This window comes from Humulus lupulus, chromosome 4 (genome assembly GCF_963169125.1).
Source record: "Humulus lupulus chromosome 4, drHumLupu1.1, whole genome shotgun sequence".
Taxonomy (NCBI): domain Eukaryota; kingdom Viridiplantae; phylum Streptophyta; class Magnoliopsida; order Rosales; family Cannabaceae; genus Humulus; species Humulus lupulus.
The window spans coordinates 249272354-249286486 of record NC_084796.1 but is presented as its reverse complement, the minus strand read 5'-3'; the positions used below and the strand labels follow the sequence as shown (position 1 = coordinate 249286486).

The 14133-nt window shown below is 28.7% G+C and overlaps 2 protein-coding genes and 1 long non-coding RNA gene across 3 annotated transcripts; all 3 read left to right on the top strand.

The window, feature by feature from the left end:
* The first annotated feature begins 1750 nt into the window (after positions 1-1750).
* LOC133831667 (uncharacterized) lies at positions 1751-3354 on the top strand. Its single transcript, XR_009892544.1, has 2 exons — positions 1751-1953; positions 2816-3354. It is a non-coding gene; the product is annotated as an uncharacterized LOC133831667 (long non-coding RNA).
* A 2150-nt stretch (positions 3355-5504) lies between these two features.
* On the top strand, positions 5505-7667 carry LOC133831665 (uncharacterized). The gene is made up of 3 exons (XM_062262039.1): positions 5505-5745; positions 6523-6874; positions 6968-7667. The coding sequence occupies exons 2-3, from the start codon at positions 6524-6526 to the stop codon at positions 7592-7594; spliced, it is 978 nt and encodes a 325-aa protein (XP_062118023.1). The 5' UTR covers positions 5505-5745; position 6523; the 3' UTR covers positions 7595-7667.
* Positions 7668-9349: 1682 nt separating this feature from the next.
* On the top strand, positions 9350-11946 carry LOC133829531 (protein C2-DOMAIN ABA-RELATED 4-like). The gene is made up of 4 exons (XM_062259236.1): positions 9350-9744; positions 9875-10172; positions 10272-10367; positions 11459-11946. Exons 2-4 carry the CDS (start codon positions 10011-10013, stop codon positions 11747-11749), a joined length of 549 nt encoding a protein of 182 aa, XP_062115220.1. The 5' UTR covers positions 9350-9744; positions 9875-10010; the 3' UTR covers positions 11750-11946.
* Positions 11947-14133: the final 2187 nt, after the last annotated feature.

The following is a 14133-nucleotide window of genomic DNA, read 5'->3' as shown; positions in this document are numbered from 1 at the left end:
TTATTTACAGACTTTTTTATATAAAAGAAATATATAACTACTATATGGAATAAACTAGCTAGAAGGAAAACAAAGAATGATTGTTGAGAGTAGATATTATATGGAAAAGAGGATAAAAATAAAATAACACAAATTCCTTTGTAAAAATTCTCGACTCATGATGGCTTGATAATGAGAGGACTGCTGAAAGTCCATAGATGGAGGCTGAATGTATTCAAGGTTTTTCTTTCTTTCCCTCTCTTCGTATATAAGACTCCTTTAGTAATCAAAAGAAAAATCAAATTGAAAAAAGTTTATACACTTTTGATTTTTCAGATTATCAGTTTGGATTCTCTGTTTAAATTTTATTTTTAAAGAATCTTTCTGATTCTAAATCTGGTTAAACATTTTTCAATAAAAAATTCCCTTGACTATTATGAATTAATGCAAATTACCGTAATTAGTAGTGTTGTTCATAAATGCTATGTTTGTTGCAGCATCGATGATGGTTCTTGTTGTTCCATGCAACCCTCGTAGAAAGAAATTGTGGACTAACATCGACTTTTCAAGTCCACGGTGAGAACATCTATCAGATAGTAAGCCCCATTACACTTCCATTGTGACTACACTCACACCGAGCACGATCGCACCACTCACTCAATGCATTGTGCTAGACTATTCGATGGTCACCTCAACACATTTTGGTCCCAATTCCACATATTTTTCTTCTAAATTGCTCGTGTTCGTAACATCTCTAAATATAACATTAAGAAGAAAAACATAAGAATGAACTATAAACACAAAAATAATGAATTATAATTAGTTCTAAATACGAACTTAAGATAGGCAGCCATTTGAATTTTGAAAAAAAAAAAGACAAGCACAATCCACTTTTATATTTTATTTTCCTAAGTGTAGTTATTTGATACTATCATTACATATACATTTAATTTATATATTATTGGCAAATTTTAGGGTGCACTAGTGCATTCCTCTTGTGTTTTCGGCACATGAATAAGCATAATTCAATTTTTTTAAATGATGATATATATTGTACTTATTAAGACATCTTGCACATTTTCATAAAATTTTAAATAATTTACCGTACTGAAACATGATTCAAACAATTTATTACGCGTTATTTTTGTTGTTATATACTGTAAATTATTTAAAATTTCTAAAAAATTTGCAGAATTTCCTAATACAATATTGTACTCTATCATATAAAATAATTGAAATTATAACCATGTATGTGACATCCCCACTAGAGTTTGTAAAAGTTAGATTAAATCGAGTGCAAGTAGTGTAATTTTCTCACTTGTGATTCAATCATTTCTTCTTTTCCTTTTTTTTTTTGCTGAAAAGAAACCTGTAATTTAATCTTGACCCTTCTTTATGTTACCTCAATAATGAATAAAGTAAAAGCAAATGTAAGTGGTCATTCACTTATTATAGTTATTTAAGATATCCTATACATTTTCAGAAAATTTTGAATAATTTACCGTATGTATTGAAAACATGCTTCAAACAGTTTGTTACACACGTTATTTTTTTTTGTTACGCACTATAAATTTTTTAAAGTTTCTCGAAAATTTGCATAATGTCCTAATACATTGTACATGTACACCATCGTATAAAATAATCGAAATTATACTCTGATATCTTCCACGCACGTAGCACGTGACATCCCCACTAGAGTTTGTAAAAGTTACGTTAAATCTTGAGTGCAAGTAGTGTAATTTTCTCACTTGAGATTCAATCTTTTTTTCTTTTCTTTTTTTGCTGAAAAGAAACTTGTGATTCCATCTTGACCCTTCTTTATGTTACCTCAAATCAATAAAGAATAAAGTAAAAGAAAATTGATTATTCACTACTTTCAAATTTCACAAGCACTTATTTTCTTTTCAAACAACATCAAGTAGATCTTCAACTGGGTTTCTCTATTGACAACACCCAACGATTTCTCCATTTCAAGTAAGCTCTCCCATAACATTTTCCTTTCTTCTATGATAACATTTTATTATTTAATATTTCCACTTCAATTTGTCATTTGAATTCACAAGTTCATTTCAAAATTTTATTCAATAGATTTTTTGTTATTACTTTCTGCCCTTGATGGGAAATTGAGAGCTTTACCTTTTGTTCCAAACTCAGATTTAGGATTAAATAATAATAATAACTCCTCATATTTTATTTTTTTTCTTGTTCAGATTTAAACAAATAATGAGGGAATATTTTTTAGAAAAAAAAAATAAAGAGTCCTATTTACTAATTTAGTGTTAGCAAGCCACTATGGTAAAATCGGTAGATACGTTGCTCTTAGGAAACAGTGTTAGAGCATCGATTCGAGTTCGATGAAATCATAAGACTATATGATTCCTTCGAAAATGGATGGTAGCGACTTTTTGCTGTATAACAAGATTATTAGTTACTCGTTAGATTTAATAGGGACATTTACCATTAAGTAATTTATATGAATTATTAATCTTTCTTTATAAATTTTAGAATTTTAATAAAATTATTCAAAAAAATCATAACATTTAAGAAAATATTTTTCTCCATTTTTATTTCTATTTTTTTTTTCTCCGGTAAAGTCCATTTTAATTACAAACAAAACCTTAGAAAAAAAAAAGTTTAAAACCAAAACAGTCTGGTGATGTAAATTTTCTATATAATAACTGAGTACAATATAATATTTGTGTGTTATAATAAGTACAATATATTTCTGATTTTTCTGTTTTTGTCTTGAAATTCTTCTCTTCTTGTAATAGATTACATAGCAAAACATAGTTTTTATTTTTATTTTTATTGAAATATATCAAGTTCTATATTACAGCAATGGAACACAAGATCGATGCCATGGCAGTCAAGATTGAGGCCTTGGAATTGAAAATTAATGGGTTGGTGAATTGTGTGAAAATGAATGAAGATGTAGCTGATCTACAAGCTAGACTTGGCACTGAGTTGTACGAATTAGATGATCTGCATAGTTCGGATATCAGTCGAGCCATAACCATTTTAGCCACAAGACATGATTTGTTGAGGGTTTTCTTTGGTTTGCCTTCTCAGCTGAAGAAATTATATATTGAGAACATTGGCGTGTATGGACCAAAAGTCATATAGCTACACATATTTATGTAAACTTTTCCATATTTGATCTGTGTCATTTGGTATCGAAGGATAAATTAGGGTTTATGTTATTTAGGGTGTCGAGGATCCAAACCAGTCAAATGGTCAAAGATTGGATATCCAACTATGGTAAGAATAGATTTAAAAATTTGGATGCTAATTGAATTGTTAGCGGATGGGATTATCAAGATCCAATCTCGACGGAACCAATCCAACCTATATATATATAAATATATATTTTAATTATTGTGTTAGCTACTTCATGTTGTTGTTGTTTTAACTTTTAAGACTTATATTTGAGTTTGTTGTTGTGTTCCATTATCATTGTAGACTTTTAGCTTTAAGTTGTTATCGTTTGGTTTGAATGAATATATACATTGTTTGGACTGAGATTATTGTGATTTGAAGAGTTATTGTTTCTGATTATTTTAATATAAATATTAAAATGAATTTTTAATACTTCTTAAGAATTTTAAATAATTTTTATTTATTTTTTTAATATTTACATGATTTTTAAATAAAAAAATAAGAAAAAATTGATTTGGACCAATCACGTATCTCCACATAGGTGCTCATTTGACACTTATCATGTACCTACAGCTGTCAAGAAAGTATAACAGACGGTATTTATGCCGTAAAGAAAAAAAACGTAGGTATTAAACTGCTAATTTTGAAAAATTAAAGTATTTTCATCGCCAATCACTCAATTATTTATTACAGTTAACTACATATGTAAAAAAAATATTTATTGATTATATTAAAAATATTTAACAAAGTATACTTTTACAATCAATTAAAAATAAATATTTATTGATTATATTAATATAAATTTATATGTTATAAAATATCTTTATTATAATAATAATTAATAATATTAATATAAATTCAAATGTGATAAATATTATTATATATAATATATAATCCTAGTTTTTAAAAAAATTGGTAGAATTAATATTTAGTAATTATATTAATATAAATTCAAATATTATATAAAATATCATTATTATAATAATGTTTAATAAAAAATTATATATTTAATAATTATATTAATATCAATTCAATTGTAAAGAAATATCATTATTATAATAATATATTATACATACTCTTAATTTTCATTAAATTTTTTATCATTTATATTTAAAAAGAAACCATGTTACTTTTAAAATATATATATAAATATACAATCATATTAAATAACAAGAAACATTATAAATACATTATATGCAAGTATTATGTGTGTACAAATAGTATGATTATGTAATTACATATAAAATTATAATAATATTTCTCTTTTATCAATAATTAACAAGCTTATTCTATAATCCTTTTAGTGTTTTACAAATTTACATATTTTGTTATGAATAATACTTATGTGATACTCTAGAATGACAAAATTAGTATAAAATGATACTTTTAGCTTGATTTTGGTTAACTAATTTTTCAATATGATATTATCTTTAATTATAAATAATTAAAATTTTCTCATTATTATTTCAATTTATTATAGCCTGAAAGGAAAAATTAAAAAAATCATCATCATTTTCTAATTTTAGGGTTCTTATTATTTTTAATAATATACTTATTTTTTATTTTGGATTTTAATTATTATGAAATTGATAAGTTATTTAATTATTTTTTATATATTAATATTTTAGGTAAATAAAATAAGGATTTTGATCATATCTATATCTATATTTATATATCTATCCATATGTATAATATAAGAAGTTGGATCCCAAGAAGGTGATAAGATATTTTAAAATTTCTACAATCTACTTTATTTTTTTTATTTTCTATAATAATAGCAATTAATTCTATTTTATTTTCTATATTAATAAGAGTGTTTATACAAGACAAGATGATTATATTAAATTTTAGATTTTATATTAATAGTAATTAGTTTTATTATATTTCAAGTTCGGGACCAATGAAGAATTTTCTTTGTGGCAAAAATTTCTGCCGTTAGTGTTTATTACGCAACCCTGACTGTGTAAACACCTTAACGGTGTCACATGTCTATTCCAGATTAGATAAAAAAAAAATACTATAAAGGACTTAAGTTCTACAAATATGACTACATAAGAATTTTGTGGCATATATCCATATTTTTTATATTATTATTTTTATCCACATTTGTGTTATATAAATAAATTTACTTTTAATAATATAAACGTTTTTTTTATAATTTTTTTTATCATTTTATATAGTATATATATTTTTTCTTTTATTGAATATTTTAAATAAATTAATATTAATTTATATTATAGTAATGATATATTTTAATTAATTTATCTAATAATGTAAAAAAATAAAACATAATAAAGTAAATAAATTTTACATTTTCAAGTACAGATTACCAAATTTGATATTCAGATTTATTTTTTCTCTTGAAAATTAAATTAGGGAATGGGATTCCATTCTCTCCATTTATCTTTTTCTTTTTTTGTCGATAGTGATTCGCTTGATCGCTTCTTGATGAGATATCTCATTCCATTCCTCTGGAATCAGAATGAGAATGTGATTCCTCCATTATTTTCCCATTCCTTTTCCCCCAAAATTACCCTCTTATTAATGAAACCCAGATCAATTGACTCTCATAAACCCTAATTTTCATCTCGGCGATTTACATGATCACAGGTATGTTAATTAAAAACATTTCTTAATTCTTGCCCTGTCTCAAAATCTCTTTTTTCCTCTGACAATATTATTTTTCTTGATTTTGATGTGTTGTTTTTTGGGGTATCTTTGATTATTGAAATTGTTTGATCAAATTCGTTTCATTTTTGCCAAATTGTAGATTTATAAGACTTTTAGAGTGGCAGGTGTTTGAAAATTATTGAATTGAATTTCTATGAATTTCTTCTCTGTCTCATGATCTTATTTGAACACTGTGAAAGACTTATAAAAAGAGTGAATCAAATTGATAGTTATTGATTTGGTACCTTCTTTGGACTTGGGTTTGTTGTATTTGGTTTATGTATGATTTTGATCAATGAATTTGTTTGTATGTGAGTGTTTGGTTGGAGGTGACTGTTGTCTTGACTCAGACTCAGCTAGTTGTGAATTTAGTCATAAGAGTCAAAAACAATAAACTTAATTGCAAGTTTGGGACCCAATGAAGAATCTTCAACTATTGAACCATGCTAACATTGATGTTGAATTTTTGTTTTTGGCTTTGGTGATTGATATGAAAGGTTTGCAGTTTGTGTACTATTCTGTACTCAGAAAACAATTGTTGATTCTGATCATAATTCTACATCATTGGTACAATTCAAGTTCAATTATTTCTACTGTGTACTTTAGGAGTGCAAATTCTCCTTTCAATTTTAAATCCTTTTCTTTGATGGGATACAAAGAAATTTTCTTTGGACTGTTGTTTATGTTATGGTTTTTTTTTGTCATTTTTGAATTTAGGATGAAAATGAATAGAAATACCATAGAAAGAGGAAGAGGTAAGAACAAACACTATTGGACACATGATGAGGATGCTGCATTACTTGATTCATTGCACGAATTGTATCAAAACGCCCTCTGGCGAGCTGATTGCGGCTTCAAGAATGGGTACTTAGCTCAATTAGAGATCATGGTGGAAAGGAAGTTGCCTGGTTGTGAATTAAAGGCATCTCCGCATATCGAATCGCGAATCAAAACATTGAAGGCAAAATATTATGCTTTATCTGAGATGTTATCTCAGAAAGGCTTTAGTTGGAATGATAAACAGAGTATACTTGTATGTGAAAGAAGTGTGTATAATGATTGGGTGAAGGTAAACATTTGCAAATCTTATTCAGTAATTTATACATGTATTTCATCCATTTTTATCTGTCACATACTTATACTTGACATGTTTGATATGTAGATTCACAAAGAAGCAAATGGACTATATGGTAAACAGTTTTTGCACTATAACATATTGAAGGAGATTTATGGTAAGGAGCGTACCACTGGTGCCGTTGTACGTATTTCGAATGTAGACAAGAAGGAGGATGGGATTCATGAAGATGATTTGCCTATAGATGTAGATTTGCATTCAAACCGTGGTGTTGATGTGAATGTGGAGACTCAAAATGATGGTTCAGATTCTTCAGAAGATTACGAAGTATCGTATACTCAACAACCAAGTAGCCATAGGCGTCGATGCAAATCACTAGAAAATAGCCCGAGTGTTTCAATTCGCGATCGAAGGGTTAAAATTAGGTTGATGGAGGAGATGGATAAGAATTTTGGGAAAATGGCAGCTTCTATAGCAACAATGGCACAGAAGATTGAAGGTTTGACTAACTTTTGGTCAAATAATAGAGAGGTGGCTGATATGCAATCTAAACTTGATAAAGAGTTAACTAGAATTGAAGGATTAACTGAATTGCAAGTCTTCAGAGCTACAAACATGTTGGCTACAAAACATGATTTGTTGAGAGTGTTCTTTTCAATGTCTACAGAAAGGAAGAAATCATATGTTTTCAACCTCCTAGAGTTTGGGATTTAGCCATTGGACATATACATATACATGATGTTAGGTAAATAACTTTTCTAATTAATAAAATTATTATTTTTAGTGATTTTTTTTAATTATTACATCATTTATACACGATTTAACTACTAGTTATTCATGCGGTAAAATACCATTTTTTTTTAATTTGGTGACTAATTTTTGTGATATTTGGTAACTTGGTGTCTTGTCATTTTATCATTACAAATTGGTTCCTAAATTTTTTGTTTTTATGCAATATCAAATTTATTTTAAATGGGATGATATTGCAAAAGACAAACTAATAAATAATAAAATTGGAAATTAAATAAAATATAGTCTTTGACAATGTATTGGTTAGCAGCTAATGTGTAATGTGTTTAATATATTTTGAGATAAAGAAAATTGAGATAAATATCTAATACTCTTAGTGCAAAGCAGTAAACTAAAAAGTATTCAAATAAGCTGTATAAATATAATAATATATTAATAAATAAAATGGGGTAAATTTAATTTGGAAATGTAATTTTAGTTTGTAAGGTGTGAATATAGTTCCCTTCTTTATAAAAATAAACCGAATAAATATATTTATTGTATATAGGTAAACTTTCGAATATCTTACTTTTTTTTTGGTGTGGTAATGTCTAGTTTGGATGGTGTGATTGAATTGTATTAAAAAAAGTATAAGAAAATAAGTATTCAAGAATCAACTAGTTGATCATTTGACGATTGAGTGGGATAAAATTATTCCAAAATTTTCATTCGCATTAAGTTATCCCAAACTAAGGGATTATTTACATTGTTCGATTTATTTTTTTCAACACCTTCTCTCTCTAATTTAATAAAAAAATTACATTATAAAAATTATTCAATTGTATCCAATACAGTTGCAAGGCCTAAGCGTATTAAGAATGACAATAGTGTAAATTAGAGACAGTTATATCTCCATCCAAAAATATAATACCCAAAAAGTATTCAAGAATCAATGAGTTGATCATTTTCCAACACTAAAAATAAAAAAATAGATTGGATGCAAAGTAATGAAATATATAGAGATGACGATTGAGTGGGATAAAATTATTCCAAAATTTTCATTGGGATTAAGTTATCCCAAACTAAGGGATTATTTACGTTGGTCGGTTTATTTTTTTCAACATCTTCTCTCTCTAATTTAATAACAAAATTACATTATAAAAATTATCCAATCGTATCCAATACGGTCGCAAGGCCTAAGCGTATTAAGAATGACAATAGTGTGGATTAGAGTCAGTTTCATCTCCATCCAAAAATTAGGGATGCACATTTTTCCCATGGGGACGGGACTCCGCGGGGACCCGCCCTTGATGGGACGGGGAGTCCCCGTCTAAATGGGGAACGGGGCGGGGACGGGATAACTTTCCATCCCCGAATGTTAAATGGGGCAGGGATGGGGATAGCACTCCCTGCCCCGAAAGGGCCCCGTTTAAATTTTTATATATTTTATATGTATTTTATATCTTTCTTTATGTGTTTTTGTAGTATATTAATAACTTTTTTAATATTTTAAATTTTATTTATGATAATGTTTAATATTTTAAATAATAAATATTATGCAATATTTTAATTTAGATATAATTTATGAATTTTATTTTTTAAATAAATAGATTCCCGTGGGGATTCCCCGTCCTAATAGGGGATTCCCCATCCCGTCCCTGACAGAGAATAAGCCGGGATGGAGCGGGGACGAGAATTAGAAATATAAATGGGGATGGGGACGAGGACAGGGGGAATTCCCCGCCCCGTGTGCATCACTACCAAAAATATAATACCCAAAATATATGGATAAAATGTTTAGCTAACATTAACATTAGATATCTTTGTCATGTTGAAAAGGGTATAAAGTAAAAACAACATAAATGGCTTCAACCACACAACCGTCTTTCACGCCTAAACAACATTAAGAGGTCCACAAAATTGCCATAAACTATTCTCTTCCATTAATTTTCTATTTCCTTTTTTTGAAGTTTTTCAACCGCATCTCTCGTTTCTACCACTTTAACTAAAAACCCTTCTCACCAAAACCAATTCATCTCTCTCTCTTTCTCTCTCAATTTTCCCAGGAAAAAAATAAAAAATAAAAACCACAAAACCACAAAACAACACCCTCAAGCACATCAAATCAAAGCCTGGTGGGTTTGATTATTAATAGTTACAAATAGTTACAAGACTTGTGACCGTTTTACCTTTTTATAGCGTTTTATTATAACGTGCGTTAGTGTTATCTCATTTCACTGACCTTTTTGTTTTCGATTCTTGCAGAGGAAAGGAAAGCCATAAGGGTGGTTTTATTTGGTTGAATACGAATAAAAAAAGACTTAAAATAATAATTAGGAAAAAAACTTAGAGAAGAAAAAAAAGGAGAGAGGGAGATAAAAGAGTGTTATAGAAAAGGAGGATGGGGGATACGACGACAGAAAACAGTGGGGGGAGACCATCGTCGTCTCTAATGGACAGTTTGCTCGGACTCCTCAGAATCCGAGTCAAACGAGGCATTAATCTTGCCGTTCGCGATGTCCGCAGCAGCGATCCCTATCTTGTTGTCAAGATGGGAAAACAGGTTATTTATAATTGTAAAGTATTAATTAATAGTTTTCATAATGTAGTTATTGTTCATGTATTTTTGACTTGTGTCAAAATTGTTTAATTAATAATACAGAAACTGAAGACACGCGTGATTAAGAAGGATGTTAACCCTGAGTGGAATGAAGATCTAACTCTTTCTGTTACAGACCCTAATCTTCCTATTATGTTGGTAAGTAGTTCTTCCTCATTATATATGAATTCAAGATCTAATTACATTGTTTCCTTGAAGTTTTTAATTTAATGGTTAAACTCTTTCTGGTACATACATCTATATATAAATAATAAAGGGTTTATATTTTTTGGATCCTATGTTTTGTGCAATTATTTGTTTTGCACCTTGTGTTTTGTAAAATTGTTTAAATAGAACTCTAAACTCGATTTTAGTCTAAGTTTTCCGAACTAATATTACAAAGAATTAACCAAACTAACAGTTTTAAAACAAAAATAAAATCATTTTGTCTAACAATTGTACTGTTATATTCAATTTTGTCTTCATCAAAATTGGGTTTAGGAGTCTATTTAAACCATTTTATAAAACACATGGTCCAAACAAGTAATAAGACAAAATATAGAGTCAAAAAATGTATACACCCAATAATAAATGTTGTAATACATGCTCCATCCGAGTTGCTTCATGTTACTTAAACTCTTGTTAAACAGTAGTCAACCATTCATGATTTGAAGGCATATAAAAATCTATATATTCCAATATATTACAATGTTAGAGAACAGATATCTCATGTCTCTTTTATATTACAAGTTTGTTCTCTGTTTCATGTATAATCAACATAAATACATGAGAAGAATGATTAAAATACACTCAAATTATATTTAATCTCAATCTTACAATCAAAATGATGTGGTCCCTACTTAAAAATATCTTTGCTAAAATTAAATATGCATCATAGTACTAAAAAGTGTGCAATTTGAGTGTATATAGCATTACTAATTTAAGCAAATAACTTATTTGTCAAATTTTAAGTTATGGGATAAAAAAGTGAAAGTTCCATATAGAAGATAAGGTGCTTCGTAGGTCGAGAAGAATCGTCTTTTCTTCTATGATTAGACTCGATCATAATGTATGAACAGATTTCGTAAGATCTAAACGAAAGAATAAGTAATATGATATAATAGTTCATTAGAAGAATGTAAATTTGAAGGCATAAAATTTTGATTCATTTATTAGATGCTAATGTATTACTAGCTTGAGATTAATAATTAATGAGTTATGTTATGTTGGAATGTGGTTATCATATGCAGACAGTATACGACCATGACACATTTAGCATGGATGACAAAATGGGAGATGCAGAATTCAACATAAAATCATACATCGAAGCTCTGAAGATGAACTTAGAAGACCTTCCGAGTGGGACCATAATCACGAGAGTACAGCCAAGCAGGCAAAACTGCTTGGCCGAAGAAAGCTGCATCATGTGGAGTGAAGGCAAAGTGGTTCAAGATCTCTGCCTCAGATTGAGAAATGTCGAATGTGGTGAAGTAGAAGTTCAACTCCAATGGATTGACCTTCCTGGTTGTAAGGGTTTATAAAATATATCTTATATTATGACTAAAAAAAACTTGCATATAACTTAAAAGGGTTGGTTTCTTTCAAAAGATTTTAGCTTTAAATGTTGGAAATTATTGGTTGAAAATTACCACTTTCAGCCTAATCGAGCACTCCAAAAGTTATGGGCTCCTGGGCTTTATGTTTAGTGCAACACTTGGGCTGTGTAGGATTTCAACAAAATGGCAAAAACAAGCATTTTCAATGCTAATGTCCATTATTTCCATATAAAATGCTAATGTTTGACTTTTCATTTTTCTCTCAAGTAACTTGTTCAGAGTAAAACTCAGATAGTCCATACTTTGATAGTTTTTACATTTTCATCTTACAATGAAAAGCTCAATTTACATAGCATTTCTATTTTTTCCCCTCGAAAGTAACTTTGTGTGTTTTTGGTATTTAATCGAGTGAAATCTGTCCTCGTACATTGATAAGGAATTACGAGTTTTGGGTTCGAGTTTTAGGAGTTTAGGTTACGAAAAAAGGTATTGAAACCCATCCGAAGTGAAGCGGGTGTGCGTGTTTGTGGATCGAGTCAAACGGATATTGTTGGTTTTGGGCCTGAATTGAGCCATGAGAACGAGCTTCTTGAAGAATACAATTTTACCAAACAAAGTATCATTTACACCATAAAATAAATGGAGTTGTGGTGTAGGGATGATAGGGGTCTTAGAATACCCCTTCGAACCAATCTTCTTTTAAAGCGGATCTTATGACCTCTCTTAAGATTATCTTATTGTTGGAGATTGTTGTAGTTGGTTCTTTCTTATCATTTATTCCTCGTAAGCGCTATCAAGCTAGCCCATTTGAGGGCCGACTCAACCCTCAATGAGGCCTTAATTTGGCCAAAAAAAAAAAATTTAGCGTAGAATTTTTTTTTGGCACTATTTTCAAAAGAATTTATTTTGGGAGCCTTATTACTATACAATTTTAGGCTTTTTATTGTTGGGAAATTCACATATTTACCTAAGATTTAAAAAAAAAAATACTAAAAATACGAAATCTGTAAAATATTACAAAAATACGAAGTATCATAATCATAAATACGAAACTTTTTTTTTTTTTGTAAACAAAGTTTACAAATTTATAACAATATAGTTTTTTTATAACCAAAGTTTACAAAAACCGTTACAAATTGTTATCAGTATTTTTGTAATTTTTGTAAAATTTCGTATTTTTTTTTTTAATTTACAGTGCTATGTATAATTTTTCATTTTTATTTTTTTTAACTTTTGAGCCCTATTTCTCATTAAAAATTTACAAAAAATTTGTGGGTTTTAATCTTTTGCCTAATTGGTCTTATGATTGAGCCTGCCCTAGCCCATTTATTGGCAAAGATTAGCTCATTGTATTGCCCATTAAATAAATGATGATATGGTCAATTAATATAGTGGATTTTATAATTCAAAGAAGAAAAAACATAGTACAATCAATGCTTTGATTTATGTTTATATTAATATTGGTTCTTTTTTCCTTTTGCTTCGACATACATAGTTGCCCATGTTGTAGAAGAACGAATACTACTAATGGCAGAGTACGTAGTACTACTTGAACAACAAAAGAAGAAAGAAAACGACTTAACTAATAATTTTAGTGGGAAAAAAAACACTTCCCACTACCATCTAATTTATGTCTCCACTTAGTTTTATATTTTATTTGTATCAAAAGAGAAAATATATATAAGACCTAGATGTAGTGCCAGAACATTATTGATATATATTTATATTAATGGGCTAGGATTAGTACAAGTTTTGTGACTTTTCAAACCAGTCATGATGATTACAGGAGTAGCTATAATAAAATAGTGAAAGCCAATTTATTAAGAGATTAACTAAATTAAGGGCGTGATTGGAAGCAGTTGTGTAATTACCATAGTAGTGATTATATATCTGAGTAATTGAGTTGTAATTTAAAATACAAAATATGTTTGGATGTGAAATTCTAATTACTTATGAATTCCTAGGGAGTGTTTGGTATGAGGTTTGTGTTTGGGGGAGTAGAGTTAGATGTGGTTTAGATTAAAGGAATGTGAAACTTAAGTGTTTAAAATGTTTAAGATTACCCTCAAATCAAATTAAAAAATGAGACCCACTTGGAAACACAAACCCTCAAGCCATTAAAAATAAATTTACCAAACATGGGTTAGATTTAATATTCTCATTCCCACCAAACCAAACCCTCACCCCAAACACCCCCTAGTTTGATATGGGGTTTGGGTTTGAGGGAGTAGAGTTAGAGGAGGTTTAGATTAAGGGAATGTGAAACTCAAGTGTTTAGATGAGTTAAAATTACCTCAAATCAAGCTAAAAAATGGGACCCACTTGGAAACATAAACCCCGAAACCATTAAAAATAAATTTACCAAACAT

Coding starts and splice junctions, on each gene's coding strand:
- LOC133831665 (XM_062262039.1), top strand. CDS start 6,524: ATGAAAATGAATAGAAATACCATAGAAAGAGGAAGAGGTAAGAACAAA. Junction 6,875..6,967: donor TGTATAATGATTGGGTGAAG/GTAAACATTTGC, acceptor TTTGATATGTAG/ATTCACAAAGAAGCAAATGG.
- LOC133829531 (XM_062259236.1), top strand. CDS start 10,011: ATGGGGGATACGACGACAGAAAACAGTGGGGGGAGACCATCGTCGTCT. Junction 10,173..10,271: donor TTGTCAAGATGGGAAAACAG/GTTATTTATAAT, acceptor TTAATAATACAG/AAACTGAAGACACGCGTGAT. Junction 10,368..11,458: donor CTAATCTTCCTATTATGTTG/GTAAGTAGTTCT, acceptor TATCATATGCAG/ACAGTATACGACCATGACAC.